At 40.4% G+C, this 16488-nt stretch overlaps 1 protein-coding gene and 1 long non-coding RNA gene across 2 annotated transcripts in view; both read left to right on the top strand.

Annotated features, from left to right (window-relative positions):
* Positions 1-11280: 11280 nt before the first annotated feature.
* Positions 11281-16488, top strand: part of LOC118940148 (uncharacterized) — a 41274-nt gene continuing 36066 nt past the window's right edge. Inside the window, exons 1-3 of the mRNA XM_090204185.1 lie at positions 11281-11708; positions 12968-13279; positions 13421-13477. Of these exons, the coding sequence (XP_090060311.1) occupies positions 11411-11708; positions 12968-13279; positions 13421-13477 (667 nt within the window). The 5' untranslated portion in view covers positions 11281-11410. The remainder of the gene's footprint in view (positions 11709-12967; positions 13280-13420; positions 13478-16488) is intronic.
* Positions 14006-15883, top strand: LOC110489546 (uncharacterized). Its single transcript, XR_016487890.1, has 4 exons — positions 14006-14071; positions 14211-14264; positions 14498-14545; positions 14879-15883. It is a non-coding gene; the product is annotated as an uncharacterized LOC110489546 (long non-coding RNA).

Genomic DNA, 16488 nt, shown 5'->3' with positions numbered 1-16488 from the left:
ATAAAGGTAAAATAAAACATTAAAATAAATAATGTCAAAGTGGAATAATGTCAACAACAAAAAAAGTGTGAATGAGTATTCAACACCTTTGTTATGGAAATCCAAAATAAGTTCAGAAGTAAAATTTTGCTAAACAAGTCGCATAATACTTTGCATGGACTCATTCTGTGTGCAATAATAGTGTTTAGCATGATTTTTAATGACTATCTGATCTCTGTACCCCACACATGCAATTATCTGTAAAGTCGGTCAGTCGCGTTGTGAATTTCAAACACATATTCAAACAACAATACCAGGGAGGTTGTCTAATGCCTCACAAAGAAGGACACTTATTGGTAAAATTACACAATTACACTTTGGATGGGGTATCAATATAAACAGTCACAACAAATATACTGGAATCATTCCTAACTTAGTTGCTGGAGAGAAAGAAACCCGCTCAGAGATTTTACCATGAGGCCAATGGTGACTTTAAAACAGAGTTTAATGACGCGCAGCCACACCTTCTCCATGCTGCTCTTCGTCGTCCTCCTCGCCTTCCTGTGGAGGAACTGGGAGGTCATCTCGCAGTAACTGGATCGCTTCCTGATTTCCCCGAGTTGACCTACAGGGGTGGGGCTCTCTCAATGAGTGACGAAGGGAGGCGACAGCGGGGCGGGGCTCCCTGAACAATGAGGGACAGAGGCGGGGCCTGGTGTGAGGGGCGGGGGACGACTGACTAACAAACCCGTACTCTGCCTCTGATGCATGTGGTGGAGCCAGACCAACACAGGGCGGGCTTAGCGGAAAGGAGGAGGATGATGAGGAGCCAGTGAAATTGTTTACACATGGAAGACATTTCCTTGCAAAAACATCCTGTGGCGGACTGCAATAGCATCGAATAGTCCCCGCGATATGCAACTGTTCAGGGAAGTCAGGAACCAATGCACACAGTCAGTCAGGAAAGCAAAGGCTAGCTTTTTCAAACAGAATTTTGCATCCTGTATCTCTAACTCCCAAAAGTTTTGAGACACTGTGAAGTCCATGGAGAACAAGAGCACCTCTTCCCAGCTGTCCACTGCACTGAGGCTAGGCGACAAGGTCACCACTGATAAATCCATGATAATCTAATTAATCAATAAAATGTCAATAAGCATTTCTCTACGGCTGGCCATGCTATCCTCCTGGCTACCCCAACCCCGGCCAACAGCTCCACACCCCTCGCAACTACTTGCCCGATCCTCCCCAGCTTCTCCTTCACCCAAATCTAGATCGCAGATGTTCTGAAAGAGCTGCAAAACCTGGACCCGTACAAATCAGCTGGGCTAGACAATCAGGACCCTCTTTTTCTAAAACTATCCACCGCCATTGTTGCAACCCCTATTACCAGACTGTTCAACCTCTCTTTCGTTTCGTCCGAGATCCCTAAAGATTGGTAAGCTGTCGCAGTCATCCCCCTCTTCAAAGGCGATGACACTCTAGACCCAAACTGTTACAGACCTATATCCATCCGGCCCTGCCTTTCTAACGTCTTTGAAATCCAAGTTAATAAACAGATTACTGACCATTTCGAATTCCACCGTACCTTCTCCGCTATGCAATCCGGTTTCCGAGCTGGTCACGGGTGCACCTCAGCCACGCTCAAGGTACTAAACAATATCATAACCGCCATCGATAAAAGACAGTACCGTGCAGCCGTCTTCATCGACCTGGCCAAGGCTTTCGACTCTGTCAATCACTGTATTCTTATTGGTAGACTCAATAGCCTTGGTTTCTCAAATGACTGCCTCGCCTGGTTCACCAACTACTTTGCAGATAGAGTTCAGTGTGTAAAATGTTGTCCGGACCTCTGGCAGTGTCCATGGGGGTACCAAAGGGTTCAATTCTCGGGCCGACTCTTTTCTCTGTATATATCAACGATGTCTCTTGCTGCGGGTGATTCCCTGATCCACCTCTACGCAGACGACACCATTCTGTATACATCTGGCCCTTCTTTGGACACTGTGTTAACTAACCTCCAAATGAGCTTCAATGTCATACAACACCCCTTACGGGGCCTACAACTGCTCTTAAACGCTAGCAAAACCAAATGCATGCTTTTCAACCATTCGCTGCCTGCACTCGCCCGCCCGACTAGCATCACTACTCTGGACGGTTTTGACCTAGAATACGTGGACAACTACAAACACCTAGGTGTCTGGCTAGACTGTAAACTCTCCTTCCAGGCTCTTATCAAACATCTCCCAATCCAAAATCAAATCTAGAATTGCCTTTCTATTTCGCAAAAAAAGCCTCCTTCACTCACGCCGCCAAACCTACCCTAGTAAAACTGACTATCCTACCAATCCTCGACTTATGCTGTATGCTCTAGTTGGCTGGCCCTCACTACATATTCGTCGCCAGACCCACTGGCTCCAGGTCATCTACAAGTCTATGCTAGGTAAAGCTCTGCCTTATCTCAGCTCACTGGTCACGATAACAACACCCACGTGCCCACGTGCTCCAGCAGGTACATCTCATTGGTAATCCCCAAAGCCAACACCTCCTTTGGCCGCCTTTCCTTCCAGTTCTCTGCTGCCAGTGACTGGAACGAATTGCAAAAATGGCTGAATCTGGAGACTTACATTTCCCTCACTAACTTTAAACATCAGCTATCTGAGCAGCTAACTGTTCGCTGCAGCTGTAAATAGCCCACCCAATCTACCTACCTTATCCCCATATTGTTTTTATTTTACTTTATGCTCTTTTGCACACCAATATCATTACTTACACACCATCATCTGCTCATCTATCACTCCAGTGTTAATCTGCTAAATTGTTATTACACTGCTACTATGGCCTATTTATTGCCATACCTCCTCATGCCATTTGCACACACTGTAAATATACTTTATTTTTTTATATTGTGTTATTGACTGTACACTTGTTTATTCCATGTGTAACTCTGTGTTGTTGTTTCTGTTGCACTGCTTTGCTTTATCTTGGCCAGGTCGCAGTTGTAAATGAGAACTTGTTCTCAACTACCGTACCTGGTTAAATAAAGGTGAAATAAAAAAATAAAAGATAAAAGATAGGCCCCATGTGACAGCTTCAATGGCGTTGCCTATGCTCTCTTCCCGTGTATCCTTTTTCAAATCCAGGCCTTGAGGTCCACAGCATTAATGATTTATTCTTCTCCTTAGGGGTGGTTGAGTAAAAGCTGGTTAGACTTCCAGGGAATAAAGAACAAGGAGCACCAGCGGACAGCAATGCTCTGGGTTGGGTACCTTTGAATACCAAACTGAAGACCCAATTAGTTATTGCACCCCCTTGTGGACAAACTGAAGTGGTACAACATGTTGCATTGCACAATTGTGGGCACTGACCCATAACAGAAAAGTTTTGAATAACTTCCCATAGCTTCATAGTTATGGGAAATGTTTGTTTTGAGATGGTTAGTTCTAACTGTATAGAAAGACTGCTACCACAAACCAGCAGCATCAAAAATTCCATGGTGGAGAGAACAGTGAAAGACCATTATCAGGGTCGTCCCTCAGGAGACTGGTACCACGATATCATGTCCAGTGTGTTCCAGGCTCAGATGGATCTCAACCATCGGCACACTCACTGTATCAGATTTCCCCAACGAATCGTGCCATGGTCATCAACCTATGATGGATGAACAACAAAGTCCTGACTGTGTAGAAAACAACCATCAACCATCAATATTTTCCAGGAACCGTGAAGTCACTGTACTAGTGATACAATTAATCTGGCAGAAGAGGGTACTGATTAAGCAGGTGCAAGAAACAAGAACTTAACAGCTTTATATATATATATATATATATATATATATATATATACATACATACATACTGTGTATATATATATATATTTTTTGTATATATAAACTTGCATCAGTGAATCATTAAACATCTTTACAAACCCCTAGCAACCACCAACACTTATCTACAGGAAAAGTGGAGATTACATTTTACAGCAGCTAGGTCTACACTTAAATGCCACAAACAAGTAGTACAAAAAACTGCTTTATTTAAAAACATACAAAGTGGATAAAAGGAGTGCAGTCACTCCGCTGCTGCCCTCTTGCCTCGTTTCCCTGTGGTTTTAGCTTCAGGAGCAGCAGTGTCCCCTTCATCACCCTCTACAGGCTTCTGGAAAGCTTGGGCCTTTGCACCCTTCTTGGCTGCCCCTTCACCCTTGGTAGTCTTCTGTGCTTTGGGTTGATCCTCAGCTGTCCTCTCTGCCCCTTTGTCCTCTTTGACTTGAGCTTCTTAGCAGGGGCCACCTTGGAAGCAGATGCTTTTGCGGGCTTCCTGAGTTTTCATCCTGAAAGATGAAAATGACAGGTTTGCAATGCTGCTAGTTTGTGGCAGCATTTAAAACATGAGATTCAATATGAGATTCAATTCAACCATGGTAAAGCCCAAATAGGGAACAGTACCCATGACAAAAGTGTAAAAAAAAGTCTCTATAACCCAAAACCACTTGAACAATGCCAATAGTCAGAACATAACTGAAACCACACTTGCCTCTGAAGGTTTCTCCTGCTGCTTTTTGGCTGTAACCTTTTTCTTCTCAGCTTCTAGAGACAAGAGTTAGTGATGTGTGTGTATGCATGTGTAACGGATGTGAAACGCTAGCTTAGTTAGCGGTGGTGCGCGCTAAATAGTGCATACAATCATGGACACAATAAGGAGAAGAGAGATTGGCAAGGGAGAGTGATCACACGTTGAGCTACATTATATTAAACAGCAAGCCCATGATCAATATGTTTGTCATATAATGTTGACTTATCTAATAAACACACCACTTTTTATTCAAAACTGGTACCATGAAGTTTGGCTCATTTGGCAGGTAAGCTACTATCACATTCAGAAAATAAAGTCCATTCACCTTGGATCACATTATTCTTGATTTAATTACTTGGGTTAACAAAGCCTAGTTGCCACAAGGAGCCTATTGAAGTAACTGTCCAGTGGAGATCTCACTTTAAAAAAAATGTATATTCTGTTAATTTGTACCCAAATAATGTTGTGGACTCATCCGGTATAGTGATGTTATGTTTGATGCCTGAGCTCTGAGGTAAGCGTTGAAATCGTAGTGTGTCGATGCCCATATCACCTTATCACAAGCACGTGATAAATGACATCAAAAGCTTTGTTTCGTCGAACAACCACCTGATTGGTAGAAGACAAAAAGGCTACACTGCACACACACTCTTTGGGGTGTGGGACATAATCTATAATAATTTGGCTGCTCTAAATTCGATGACCAGCAGGTGGCACTAGTGTGCACTCAATCAAAGCCTTGAGTAATTAACCTATTTCAGACAATTAGCTGGAAAATCTCAACGCGTTTCCCCATCAGGATTAACAAAGGTGCTTCTCTTGGCTGAAGCCCCTGGGCACAGAAAGCAGAAAAAAGGTCACAAATGTATACATACATTTTACAGTACATATTAGATATGTAGTATTATTTTTTACTGCAACCGCAAACCACAGAAGGATTCAGGAGCCTGCTCTCAATGAGTGTAGACAGCTTCCTACTGCCACTCTGCTAATCATCAGATGGAGGGAGGAGAGGTTTGGGTAACTGAAAAAATAAACTGCATAATAACTAAATGTGACTGGTCAATGATGTGAGTCAGGTGCTGGGTCCAAGAGGCAAACAAACAAATGAATTATTTTTTAACCAACCAAGGGAACCTGTTCTCAATGTTCAAAATACACCAGAGAACATATTTAGCCACAGAGGATCAATAGCTTCTCAAAAATAACTGGATTCAATTTTATCACAAGAGCATGCAGGTAACTGCCAAAATAAAGAAAACACCAACAAAGTGTCTTAAAAAGGGTGTTTGGCCTCCACCAGCTGCAAGAACAGCTTCAATGCGCCTTGGCATAAATTCTACAAATTGATCTTAAACCATGACAGGAAAACGCACCATAACACCATAAACATTGTCCATCATTTATTCAAATGTTTCCTTTATTTTGGTAGTTACTGGTTGCCTACAGTCTGGAAGGCTGCAATTTGGGCAGCATGCATGCCAAAATGTACAGCTTGTTGTGTTGTGGCCATAGACATAATACATCGATTTTTGGATCCTCTTACCCTGCCATTTTGAGTGGAAACTCATGGGTACACTAGCAATGGCTGCCAGTTCTGATTTGAACTGAACTGCCATCCATGGATGATATGTAGTTGGTAGCAGCTGTCTGTTTGCACATTTCAATATAAAAATTACATAGTTTGAAAAACATAGTTTGGAAATCAAATGTCTACTGCTAAAAATAGAAGACTGTCTCTAGAACCAATATAATTCTCAACTTCCAATTTTTAGTGACCAGCAGCACTGTTTTTCAAAGTAGCTCATCTTGAGATAGGCTATTGCCAAGAGGAGCGCATTGGCCATCACCGTGAGTAGTAGCCTATGGTGGCTTCATCATTACGTGAGTCAGTGTGCCACTGGAAATTGTATTTAATTGCCCAATGTAGTAATATATGAATAAAAAACACTATTCAAACAGGAATGCTGCTTTAACATACTCAATTACAATTTTTGGGAAGGAAAACCATTTCACTCATGTTGTAAATTATAGGTCATATTTCATAGAAATCTGGAAACACTGGGCATTTACTTTGAATACGATTTAGACATGAATGGGTCACTTACCCGAAACCTCCCCTGTGCGCCGTTTGCTATCGAGTTGATGTCCTCACCAACACCCCGCCCTTGATTCCTATTTTCAGGGTCTTGCGTGTCATGTACTTCAACCTCATCAGGTCCACAGATGGATATTTCTCTGTTATGTAGCCGCGAATGGTCTGTGATGAGACGATTTGAGAGTCCAACTCCTTCAGCGCTTCATTAACCAACACCATCGTGGGTGGATGAAGAGGAGTTTTTCGTGCCACATCAGGCGCTTTGCTGGATTCTAACAATGAAATTGACAAACAAATCTAACCAAATATCCGTTACTTCTTCAGCGGCTGCTGCTTTTTTTTTTTAGGTAGCATGATCAAACGGTTAATATCAAAGTTAGGCTATATAAAAACGTTAGTTTAAAAACAGCAACTGCATTCTCAGCCTACACAGGTTCAATGTTATGCACTTCAAGCAAAGCACGCGGTTTATCTGAACGAGCGCTGAAATGTAGGTACCAGACAGCAGAGCATTAAAGGTTCACTGATTAGTCCGAGTAGTGTGAACTCGCTTTTTCTTCTCTCCTCCGTTCCTTCCTTCCATCCATCCTTTCCTTTACTGCGTTTATCAGTTTACCTTCACTGCTCTGGCATATTATTAAACGTGACTCACCAAACATAAATTAAATATGAAAACCCTTCTACATTTTAAAGATTCTAAAACTCTCAACCACAAATGCAGGGTTTTTGTAGCTAAACATTGTGCAGCTGTTAAAAACTTAAAACAAGTCGAATATAAATATTTTTCTCCGAAAGACAAGTTAGTTTGTTGGTTTTAAAAATGGAATTGCCTGCAATAATGATACAAAATGCAATTTGTTAAAGACAGGGAGCTGTAGAAACTAAAAATAATTAACGATAAATGATTCTCAATGTTCAGCCTCCTTGTCTTCTGTAACATGACATTAGCCCACAGTTGTCATATGAGACATCTGTGGTTTTCCTGTGAACAAGCTCCACATCTGCTTTTCTATTGAAACAACAGTTAATCTTTGTCCCAGTCACTACCACCATCTTCTGTGAAGTCAGACTAACAGTATGTATGTAGCTGTCTAAAGAATGACATTGTTCATCCCTGATATGGCTGGTCATCTGTTTTTGCTCATCCTCCTTTTCGGTGAGTTATTTTTCCTTCCATCTGTTTGTGCTTCAGGATATTTCATTCTTCTTTCCCCTCTTTTAGTCTTTTACTTTAGGAACTCTTAATATTTCAACATGTTATGGTTATAATAAGTGTGTCTTATTCCATTGATCATCCTATTGATTTATATTTCTCTGTCATTATTTTACATTTTGTACAGATAAGAATGACCACTGCTTGATAACATGGCTGTGAATACATTACAGACTGTTCTGCTTCGCCAGCTTGTGTAAAGTGTTCCCATCTCATGTTTTCTTATTTTTCATAGTGGTAAAAAGAGCATGATAATGACCCATGTTGTTATGTCTAGATACCTTCCAGTTCCTCAAAGCCAAAGGTCAGTATCATTATTATGAATTTTAAGCTGCAATATGTAACTTTTTGGCTACCAGACAAAACAACGGATTACCAAAATATTCAAATAATGATTGACATATTTTCAATAATAACGTTATTTTGATGAATTCATCCATACGATTTCATCCTTCCATGAGATGCTGTATATACTGGGTATACAAAACATTAACATGACATAGACTGATCAGGCAAATCCAGGTGAAAGTAATGATCCCTTATTAATGTCACTTATTAAAGCCACTTAAATCAGTAAATAGATTAAGGGGAGGAGACAGGTTAAAGACATGGATTGTGTATGTGTGCCATTCAGAGGGGGAAAGGGCAAGACACAATATTTAAGTGCCTCTGACCGGGGTATGCTACTAGGTGCCAGAACTGTAACAGTGCTGGGTTTTTCACGCTCAACAGTTTCCTGTGTGTATCAAGAATGGTCCACCACCCTAAGGACATCCTGCCAACTTGACACAACTGTGGGAAGGATTGGAGTCAACATGGGTCAGCATCCCCGTGGAATGAGACAGACAGCAAGATTAATACAAATCTCTGCGGTTGAAAACCAAATGCTAGTCTAAAATAAATGGGATATAATATCTAAATGCTTTTTACAGTGGCGATCAAGATAATAAATTGCCTGGCTGGGCTGATGAGATAGTAGATTGAGCAGTCAAATGGTATAGTGAATAGACCCTTTTTTGTGTTTGCAAACGTTGCGCGCATTGCCCTCGTGCGGCAACGTATACAAACACAAAAAAATGGTCTATTCACCATTCCATTTGACTGCTCAATCCACTATGGTGACAGAATGCCAACAAAACAAGTCTCTATTTACATGTTGCATATGAGTGCATTTCACACTACTTTTGGATTATAATTGGAGTTTAAGGCTCAATGAATGACCTGCTTAATATAATGTTTGTGTCATCATCGCAAATCAACTGCATTATACTTCAAAATAACAAACTTCAACCAGTAAAATGTCTCTTTGGCTACATCCTATGGCCATGTCAGTGAGTGTTTAGCATTCTAGCTAACAACTTGATGCATCCAAAATAGTTATTTTACAAAGATCAACACCAAATTATATTCTTAGTGACTGTTCAAGCAAGAATCAACACATCATTGTAAGTGTAGGAGAGCCCCCCAAATGTTTAAAAAAAATGTAAATCTAGGCTATGTTGAATGGAAGCAGATGGCGTGGCTTTCTTACTGCAGCCAAGAGTCACACACATCTGTATGTGATGTCAGTGTGTCGTGCACTGGAAAGTATCAAATCAAATCAAATTGTATTTGTCACATACACATGGTTAGCAGATGTTAATGCGAGTCTAGCGAAATGCTTGTGCTTCTAGTTCCGACACTGCAGTAATAACCAACGAGTAATCTAACCTAACAATTCCACAACAACTTCCTTATACACACAAGTGTAAAGGGATAAAGAATATGTACATAAAGATATATGAATGAGTGATGGTACAGAACGGCATAGGCAAGATGCAGTAGATGGTATAGAGTACAGTATAGACATATGAGATGAGTAATGTAGGGTATGTAAACATTATATAAAGTGGCATTGTTTAAAGTGGCTAGTGATACATTTTTTACATACATTTTCCATTATTAAATTGTCTGGAGTTGAGTCAGTATGTTGGCAGCAGCCACTCAATGTTAGTGGTGGCTGTTTAACAGTCTGATGGCCTTGAGATAGAAGCTGTTTTCAGTCTCTCGGTCCCTGCTTTGATGCCCCTGTACTGACCTCGCCTTCTGGATGATAGCGGGGTGAACAGGCAGTGGCTCGGGTGGTTGTTGTCCTTGATGATCTTTATGGCCTTCCTGTGACATCGGGTGGTGTAGGTGTCCTGGAAGGCAGGTAGTTTGCCCCCAGTGATGCGTTGTGCAGACCTCACTACGCTCTAGAGAACCTTACGGTTGGGGGCAGAGCAGTTGCCGTACAGCCCGACAGGATGCTCTCGATTGTGCATCTGTAAAAGTATGGAACGCCATTTGGGTCTTTGCTTTTCAAAAAAGATACACGTGAAATAACACTGTTTGATGCGTCAAATAAGCTTGTCGACCAATCAGGACCTAGATATGACTGTACGTCACATAATAAATTAACACGTTTGTTACTTTTTTACGTAGTTATTACAGATTGATTACACTATCACTTGTATTTCATATGTCACAGTGATTCACTGATATGTGTGATGCTGGTAAAGTTTGGTCTTGTATACCTGCCGCTGCAGCAGAAGCGCAGACACACCTCCCCAAGCTCTGGAACAGTTCTGGTCAGAAAGAAATCCATCACTTCCATTGTTTGGCTGTGCCCATTTAGCAACGTTCCAAAATGAGCATATGTCTTGGTGGAAGGATGAAAATAAAACACATTTATTCAGAACAATAATACGTCTTGAATGAAAGACATGTCCTTCATCTTTTGTTTAAATGTTGGCAACCGTTTTACAAAAGCAAAATGTCCATATAAGCCGAGGATTATTGTGTGATAACTCCCTCCTAAGGGCTGTTCCTGGCATGGGTTCTCATTGTTTATTGCTTAAATAGACAACAGTGTCTGAATTGTTTTCTCTGTCAAACTCATATAATATTAAGTTGTACATTATCTGTATGAGTAGTTAAACATTGAAAATGAATTCATAATTCAATTAAAAAAGACACTCCATCATCCCACTGATCTCACAGATCTTCCTCAGCCCAGTCTAACAGTGATTCATGCAGTCATCAAAGAGCAGTTCAGCTGAACTGTCAGACTCCTACATCTGTCTCTGAGTGTTACTTCAAAATGGAAGGGCAAGTGGAATTCACCCTTCCATCACCCTGTCAACAGACACTCACAGGAACACTACTGGTGAGGTGGACAGGTCAGAGTTCACCAGCTGAGGTCAAAATACAATGTCAGTACAATGCTACAGGTTCACAGTTTAGATCCATATACAGTGAGCCTTCAACAGTCACAATTCAGGGTAAGAAGACTATTTGAATGATTGTAAACAATGTACTGTTGTGCCATCATTACCATGTTCCTCTTGTGATATGTTATCATACTGTGTGTTGTCATAATCTATTACATGAAACAATCAAGCAATATATTATATCTCCTTAATTTCCCATACTGTCGCTGCATAAAGATATTGACTCAAGATCCTTAATTCTGAAATAACAAGGAGGGATTAGGCTATCAGTACATTTCTCAAAACCACTAAATGCTAAATGCTTAATTCCCCAATTCTCACAGACCTTCCCCAGCTGACAGTGAGTTCTACAGTCATCAGAGAGACAGAATCAGTTCAGCTGAGTTGTGAGACTCCTCCATCTCTCCGTGTGTCTCACTGTTACTTCTACATAGAGGGGAGGAAGAATCTTCCAGACTCATCCTGTACTCAGACACTCAAGCTGCTCAAGAGGGCAGATCAAACGTTTCCAGATGTGGTCAAAGTGAAGTGTTACTATGCTTTAGGGAGGTCTCACATATCTCCTTTAGGTAACCCTGTCTCCGTCACTGTTCAGGGTAAGTAGGTGGTTCATAAAATTATACACGTCACTGTTATACCGTATTAATTATGCTCGTTCTGAAAATGAGATCTTGTGTAGTATTTCCTAAATGTCTTCATTGCACATAATGATAGGAATTACTGTACTTTGTACAAACATAAATGCTGACATAGTTGAACATTTGATTAATGGATTTTCCATACTGTTAGTATGGATTACCTGTGATGTTTTTGAAATACAACTTTCAAGGTGACACTATTCCCCTGATCTCACAGACCCACCTCCTCCCAGGCTGACAGTCAGTTCTACAGTCATCAGAGAGAGAGACTCAGTTCGGCTGAGCTGTCAGACTCCCCCATCTGTTTCTGTGTCTCAGTGTTACTTCTACACAGAGGGGAGAGATCCTAAACCCTCAACCTGTACGCGATCACTCACGGGGACTGAGCTGCTCTCGTGGGCAGGTCAAAGTTCATCAGCTGAGATCAAACTGAGATGTTTTTACACTGTAGAATCTCACTATCCATCGATGCACAGTGGTTCAGTCTCTGTTACTATTCTTGGTAAGAAATGATATATTCAGATTGTCTTGGATGATTCTGTTTAAATCACAATCTCATCCAATGTCATTTCAAAATAGTTGTTGTGAAGACATTAAATATTTGAAATGTAAATGTCAAAAGTAGAGTTCTAAGATCCCACGGCAAACAACCACAGAGAGGCCAAAGTACAATCAAAGGTTCTTTATAAACTCAGCGTTACACAGTAATACACAGTATCACTACGGTCCTATTAGAAAAGTATAAATAGGCTGGGATTTAGGGCTGTAGGCTAACTAGAAGCAACGGGCCAAACTAACACAGCAGGTGATTCCCGGGTCCTTCCGAGCAGGATTTGTTCATTCATTTCTACCCGAGCAGGATTAGTTCGGCTCTACCCGAACTGGGTTCGGCTCTTCCTCCCGAGCAGGGAGAGGAGGATCTGTGGAATCACTACACACCATACAAGCAAGCAAAATTGTCTGTGCGATTCAATTTCATTCAATTTAATTTCACACGTGAGAATGTAAGGAATTAAGTGAAAGGCAATCGTTGTAAACACACAGCACACATGATTATTTGGCACTCATAGATATGCATGATATCAAATAAGACATGCTGATACGTCATATAAAGAGAATGGCAGGGTCTAGTTTAGTAAGCGTCAGTGTCACTTGTGACATATACATTACGTTCAAATACAGTGATGCAAAAAGGAGTCTCTGTCCTTTCCTAACAGATCCAAAACCAGACATTACAGTCAATATTTATGAGGACTTCAACATCATCTGTTTGATTCCTGGATCCGTCAGTCCTGACACCACCTGTAACCTGTATGTTGGAGAGGAGAGTCAGCCATCCTTCACAGCAAAGATCATGAAGAGAAAAGCCATCTCAGCATACGGACAGCAGTTCTGTCAATTCACTCCAAAACATAGTGATCTGATCAGTCGTCTACAGTCAGTGAGGCGTAAGGAGGTGAGCTGTGACTACAGAGTGAGCTCAGGACCAAACTCTCTCTCTCCACGCAGTGATGGGCACAGCTTTACAGGTGAGTCATAATCTAAACAAATCTATCAGTGCTGCAGGTCTTCATGATCTGACTCACTTTTATTTCAGCATCTTCTTAGTATGACTATGTTAATTCTGACCAACAAACTAAATACCACATTTCATTCCCAAATGATTTTAGATCTGGTGGGAGTTCACATCAGTGATCCAACAACTATACAGACACCTTCTATAGCAGGTAGACTACACATTTGTGCTTTTATAGTGACACTGCTGTTATTTTAAAGCAAAGCAAGTTTTAGCAATAAGAACAGTTGTGTTAATGTGTAAATGAAGCTGTTCTGTTAGATAATGAAGCTGTTCTATATATATGACACCAGCCTCAACACCAACGGCTGGGATCATCAGCACAAGTATTATAATGTCTGTGTTCATCTAGTAGAGTGTTTAAATCGTATCTATGCTCTGTTAGGTTTCTGCTGTTAGATAACATGGTGACTTTATTCTAGGAAGCTGTCAACAACAATCAACACCTTATCTGTCCTGAAAGACTTGATCACCTTATGAATTGGTCTTATCATCTCTATAATGAGGAGAAATATAATCTACCAGGGAAGGAAGCAATCTGTCCGTAGTGATTTTATAGTCCTACTTTTCCCACTTTGAATAGACAAGTCATGAAGGTATTTCAAAAGGACAACAACACCATGATGATCATTAATAAGATAATGAATAAAAATACTAATTTCATTAATATGTGTTTTCTCAGTGGGTTTGACTCCAGGTCCTGGGTCTTCTTTGCCTCCCAGCACAACAATGAGTCCTACAGAAGGTGTGTTGGGCCTCTAAATGACCATCTCAGCAAATACCAATTGTACAGTCAATGGTTTAGATTACAGGCCTGTAAAATTAGGTGAACAAAATGTTAATGTAAAACCTAATTCTTGTGTAATCATATTGCTTCCAACTAGTTTTGACTGTTACTTCTACTTCGACCCGAGACACCACAGTGACACCAACTACCAGTAAGTAGATCCACTAATTTTAACTTACATGTATATTTTTGTTCACATTAATTCACTAAAGCTCCTTCCGATTTATGAATTGACCCATGCTTGTAATTTCTGTCCAGATTTGTATACTTTTAGTCCATCTGATTTGTAGGTAATGTGTAGTGTACTTCTCTCTTTCTGCTTATTGAATGACCTTAGATATTAAATGAATTTACATTTGTTCTTGTGTAATCTCTTTTCACTAGGTTTGTCCTCTCCTTTGACCCCCAGCACGGCAGTGAATCCTACATCAGGTGTGTTGGTCATCTTTCTCTAGTTAGCAGATAGGACCTAAACAAATAGACTAGCTTTATTTTAGCCAGGTTTTTACTCACAAATATCCCCTGATAAAAAAAAGGTTGGGATAAAAAAAGAGGTTGATATTCCATTAATTAAATCAACCCATTTAGATACCTTTTATTGTTGTATAATCAGATCCAATGACTTTGCTTTGCACCGGGTTCAACTACTAGTTCTACTTTGACAACTGACACCCCCAAGAGTCCACATGATTTTAGTTTAGTAGCGTAATAAGTTGTGTTGTGTGTTAACTGTTATTAAACAGTCTCTCTCTTGCATGTGCCCAGGAGGTCAAAGCTCCACAGAAAGCGTTCTGGGTAAGCATCCATCTCTAGCTGACTATTCGTCTTTTCAGACAAATGAGAAATTTACAGGAAGGAAGTGGAGTTTACAATAAAAAATATTCTATATTATTCTCAGAAAATAAAATGTTGTCCCCCAACTCCGTTACCATGTAGGTCCATTGCTTATTCAAGAGGTGCTGATATCTGATAGAGTTTTGGTTAATACATCCCATGCCTCAATTGTATTTGCCCGAGCTTTGTTTATCATGCCCGCTGATCGCTCTAAACGAACAATATCTTGATTATATGATAACCATGTTTGAGGCAAGGGGATTGTAGGGGTAATCCACTAAGGATAACCTTTTTTGCTGCTGTTAATGCCGCATAAATTATTATTTTCTGAACCAGTTGCAGTACAAATGAAGAGTTATCATTCAACGAAAATAAAGGTGGATCTTCACAGGGAAACACATGTTTGTAAGGAAATCCGAAACATGTGACCAGAACTGGGACACCACAGGACATTCCCAAAACATTTGTGTTACAACAGCATTCATACGCCGTCTCTCACATTTTGGAGTAGGAATCAGCTTAATCTAAAAATGTCTAAATGTGGTTGCATAACTTCTATGTATGAGCTTATTATGTATAAACTGGTGTGCTGGGTTTTTAGAGGTAACAAATACATTTTCCTAAATGGTATCCCAGTTCAGGTCAGGCCCCAATCCCTGCATTTCACGGTTCCATACTAGAGTGACACCCAATGTAGAGCATTTAACAGACAGCAGGCAATCATAAGTAGCAGAGACCATTCTAGAAGTTAATGAAGGGAATATCCATGTAAGCATTATGTGGGATGTTATGGCTGAGATCCGACTAACGGGATCGATATTACAACAGCCAGTGAAAGTGCAGGGCGCCAAATTCAAACAGAAATCTCATAATTAAAATTCCTCAAACATACAAGTATGTCACACCATTTTAAAGATATACTTCTTGTTAATCCCACCACAGTGTTCGATTTCAAATAGGCTTTTCGTGCAAAAGCACCACAAAGGATTATGTTAGGTCAGAGCCAAGTCACAGAAAAACAAAACCATTTTTCCAGCCAGAGAGGAGTCACAAAAATCAGAAATAGAGAGAGAATGAATCACTAACCTTTGATCTTCATCTGATTACACTCAATTTTGTTCGATAAAGTTCATATTTATATAAAGAAATCTCAGCATAAATTGGCGCGTTATGTTCAGTAACGTAAACTCACTCACTTTTGTACATCGCCTTGATCCGTACAATTGACCTTATTTTTGAGCCCAAAAAACGTAATACTTCCAGATCAACTGTAATATCAATACCAATGTAAAGCACAATTTCTCCCCTTTCTAACTAAATTAATGACGAGACCTTCATGATGCCCATCTCTGCATAATTCATCAAGGCAATGAGCTCCGTCTGGTCTTTTTAAAAATGGCGGGTGGGGAGCGAAGGCTACGAAGTGATCTTGAAAGGGGGTAATATGTTGTGTGAAGAAAACAGTTTTTTTCACCCGATTTGTCCAACTAATTAACCTTAAAATGTAAATAAAACATAAAGAGTTTATGTAATGTCTCATC

The sequence above is a fragment of the Oncorhynchus mykiss genome, chromosome 17 (assembly GCF_057628025.1).
Source record: "Oncorhynchus mykiss isolate SJ-2025 chromosome 17, ASM5762802v1, whole genome shotgun sequence".
Lineage (NCBI taxonomy): Eukaryota > Metazoa > Chordata > Actinopteri > Salmoniformes > Salmonidae > Oncorhynchus > Oncorhynchus mykiss.
Note: the sequence above shows the minus strand (reverse complement) of the source record. Positions and strands in the feature narration are given on the sequence as shown.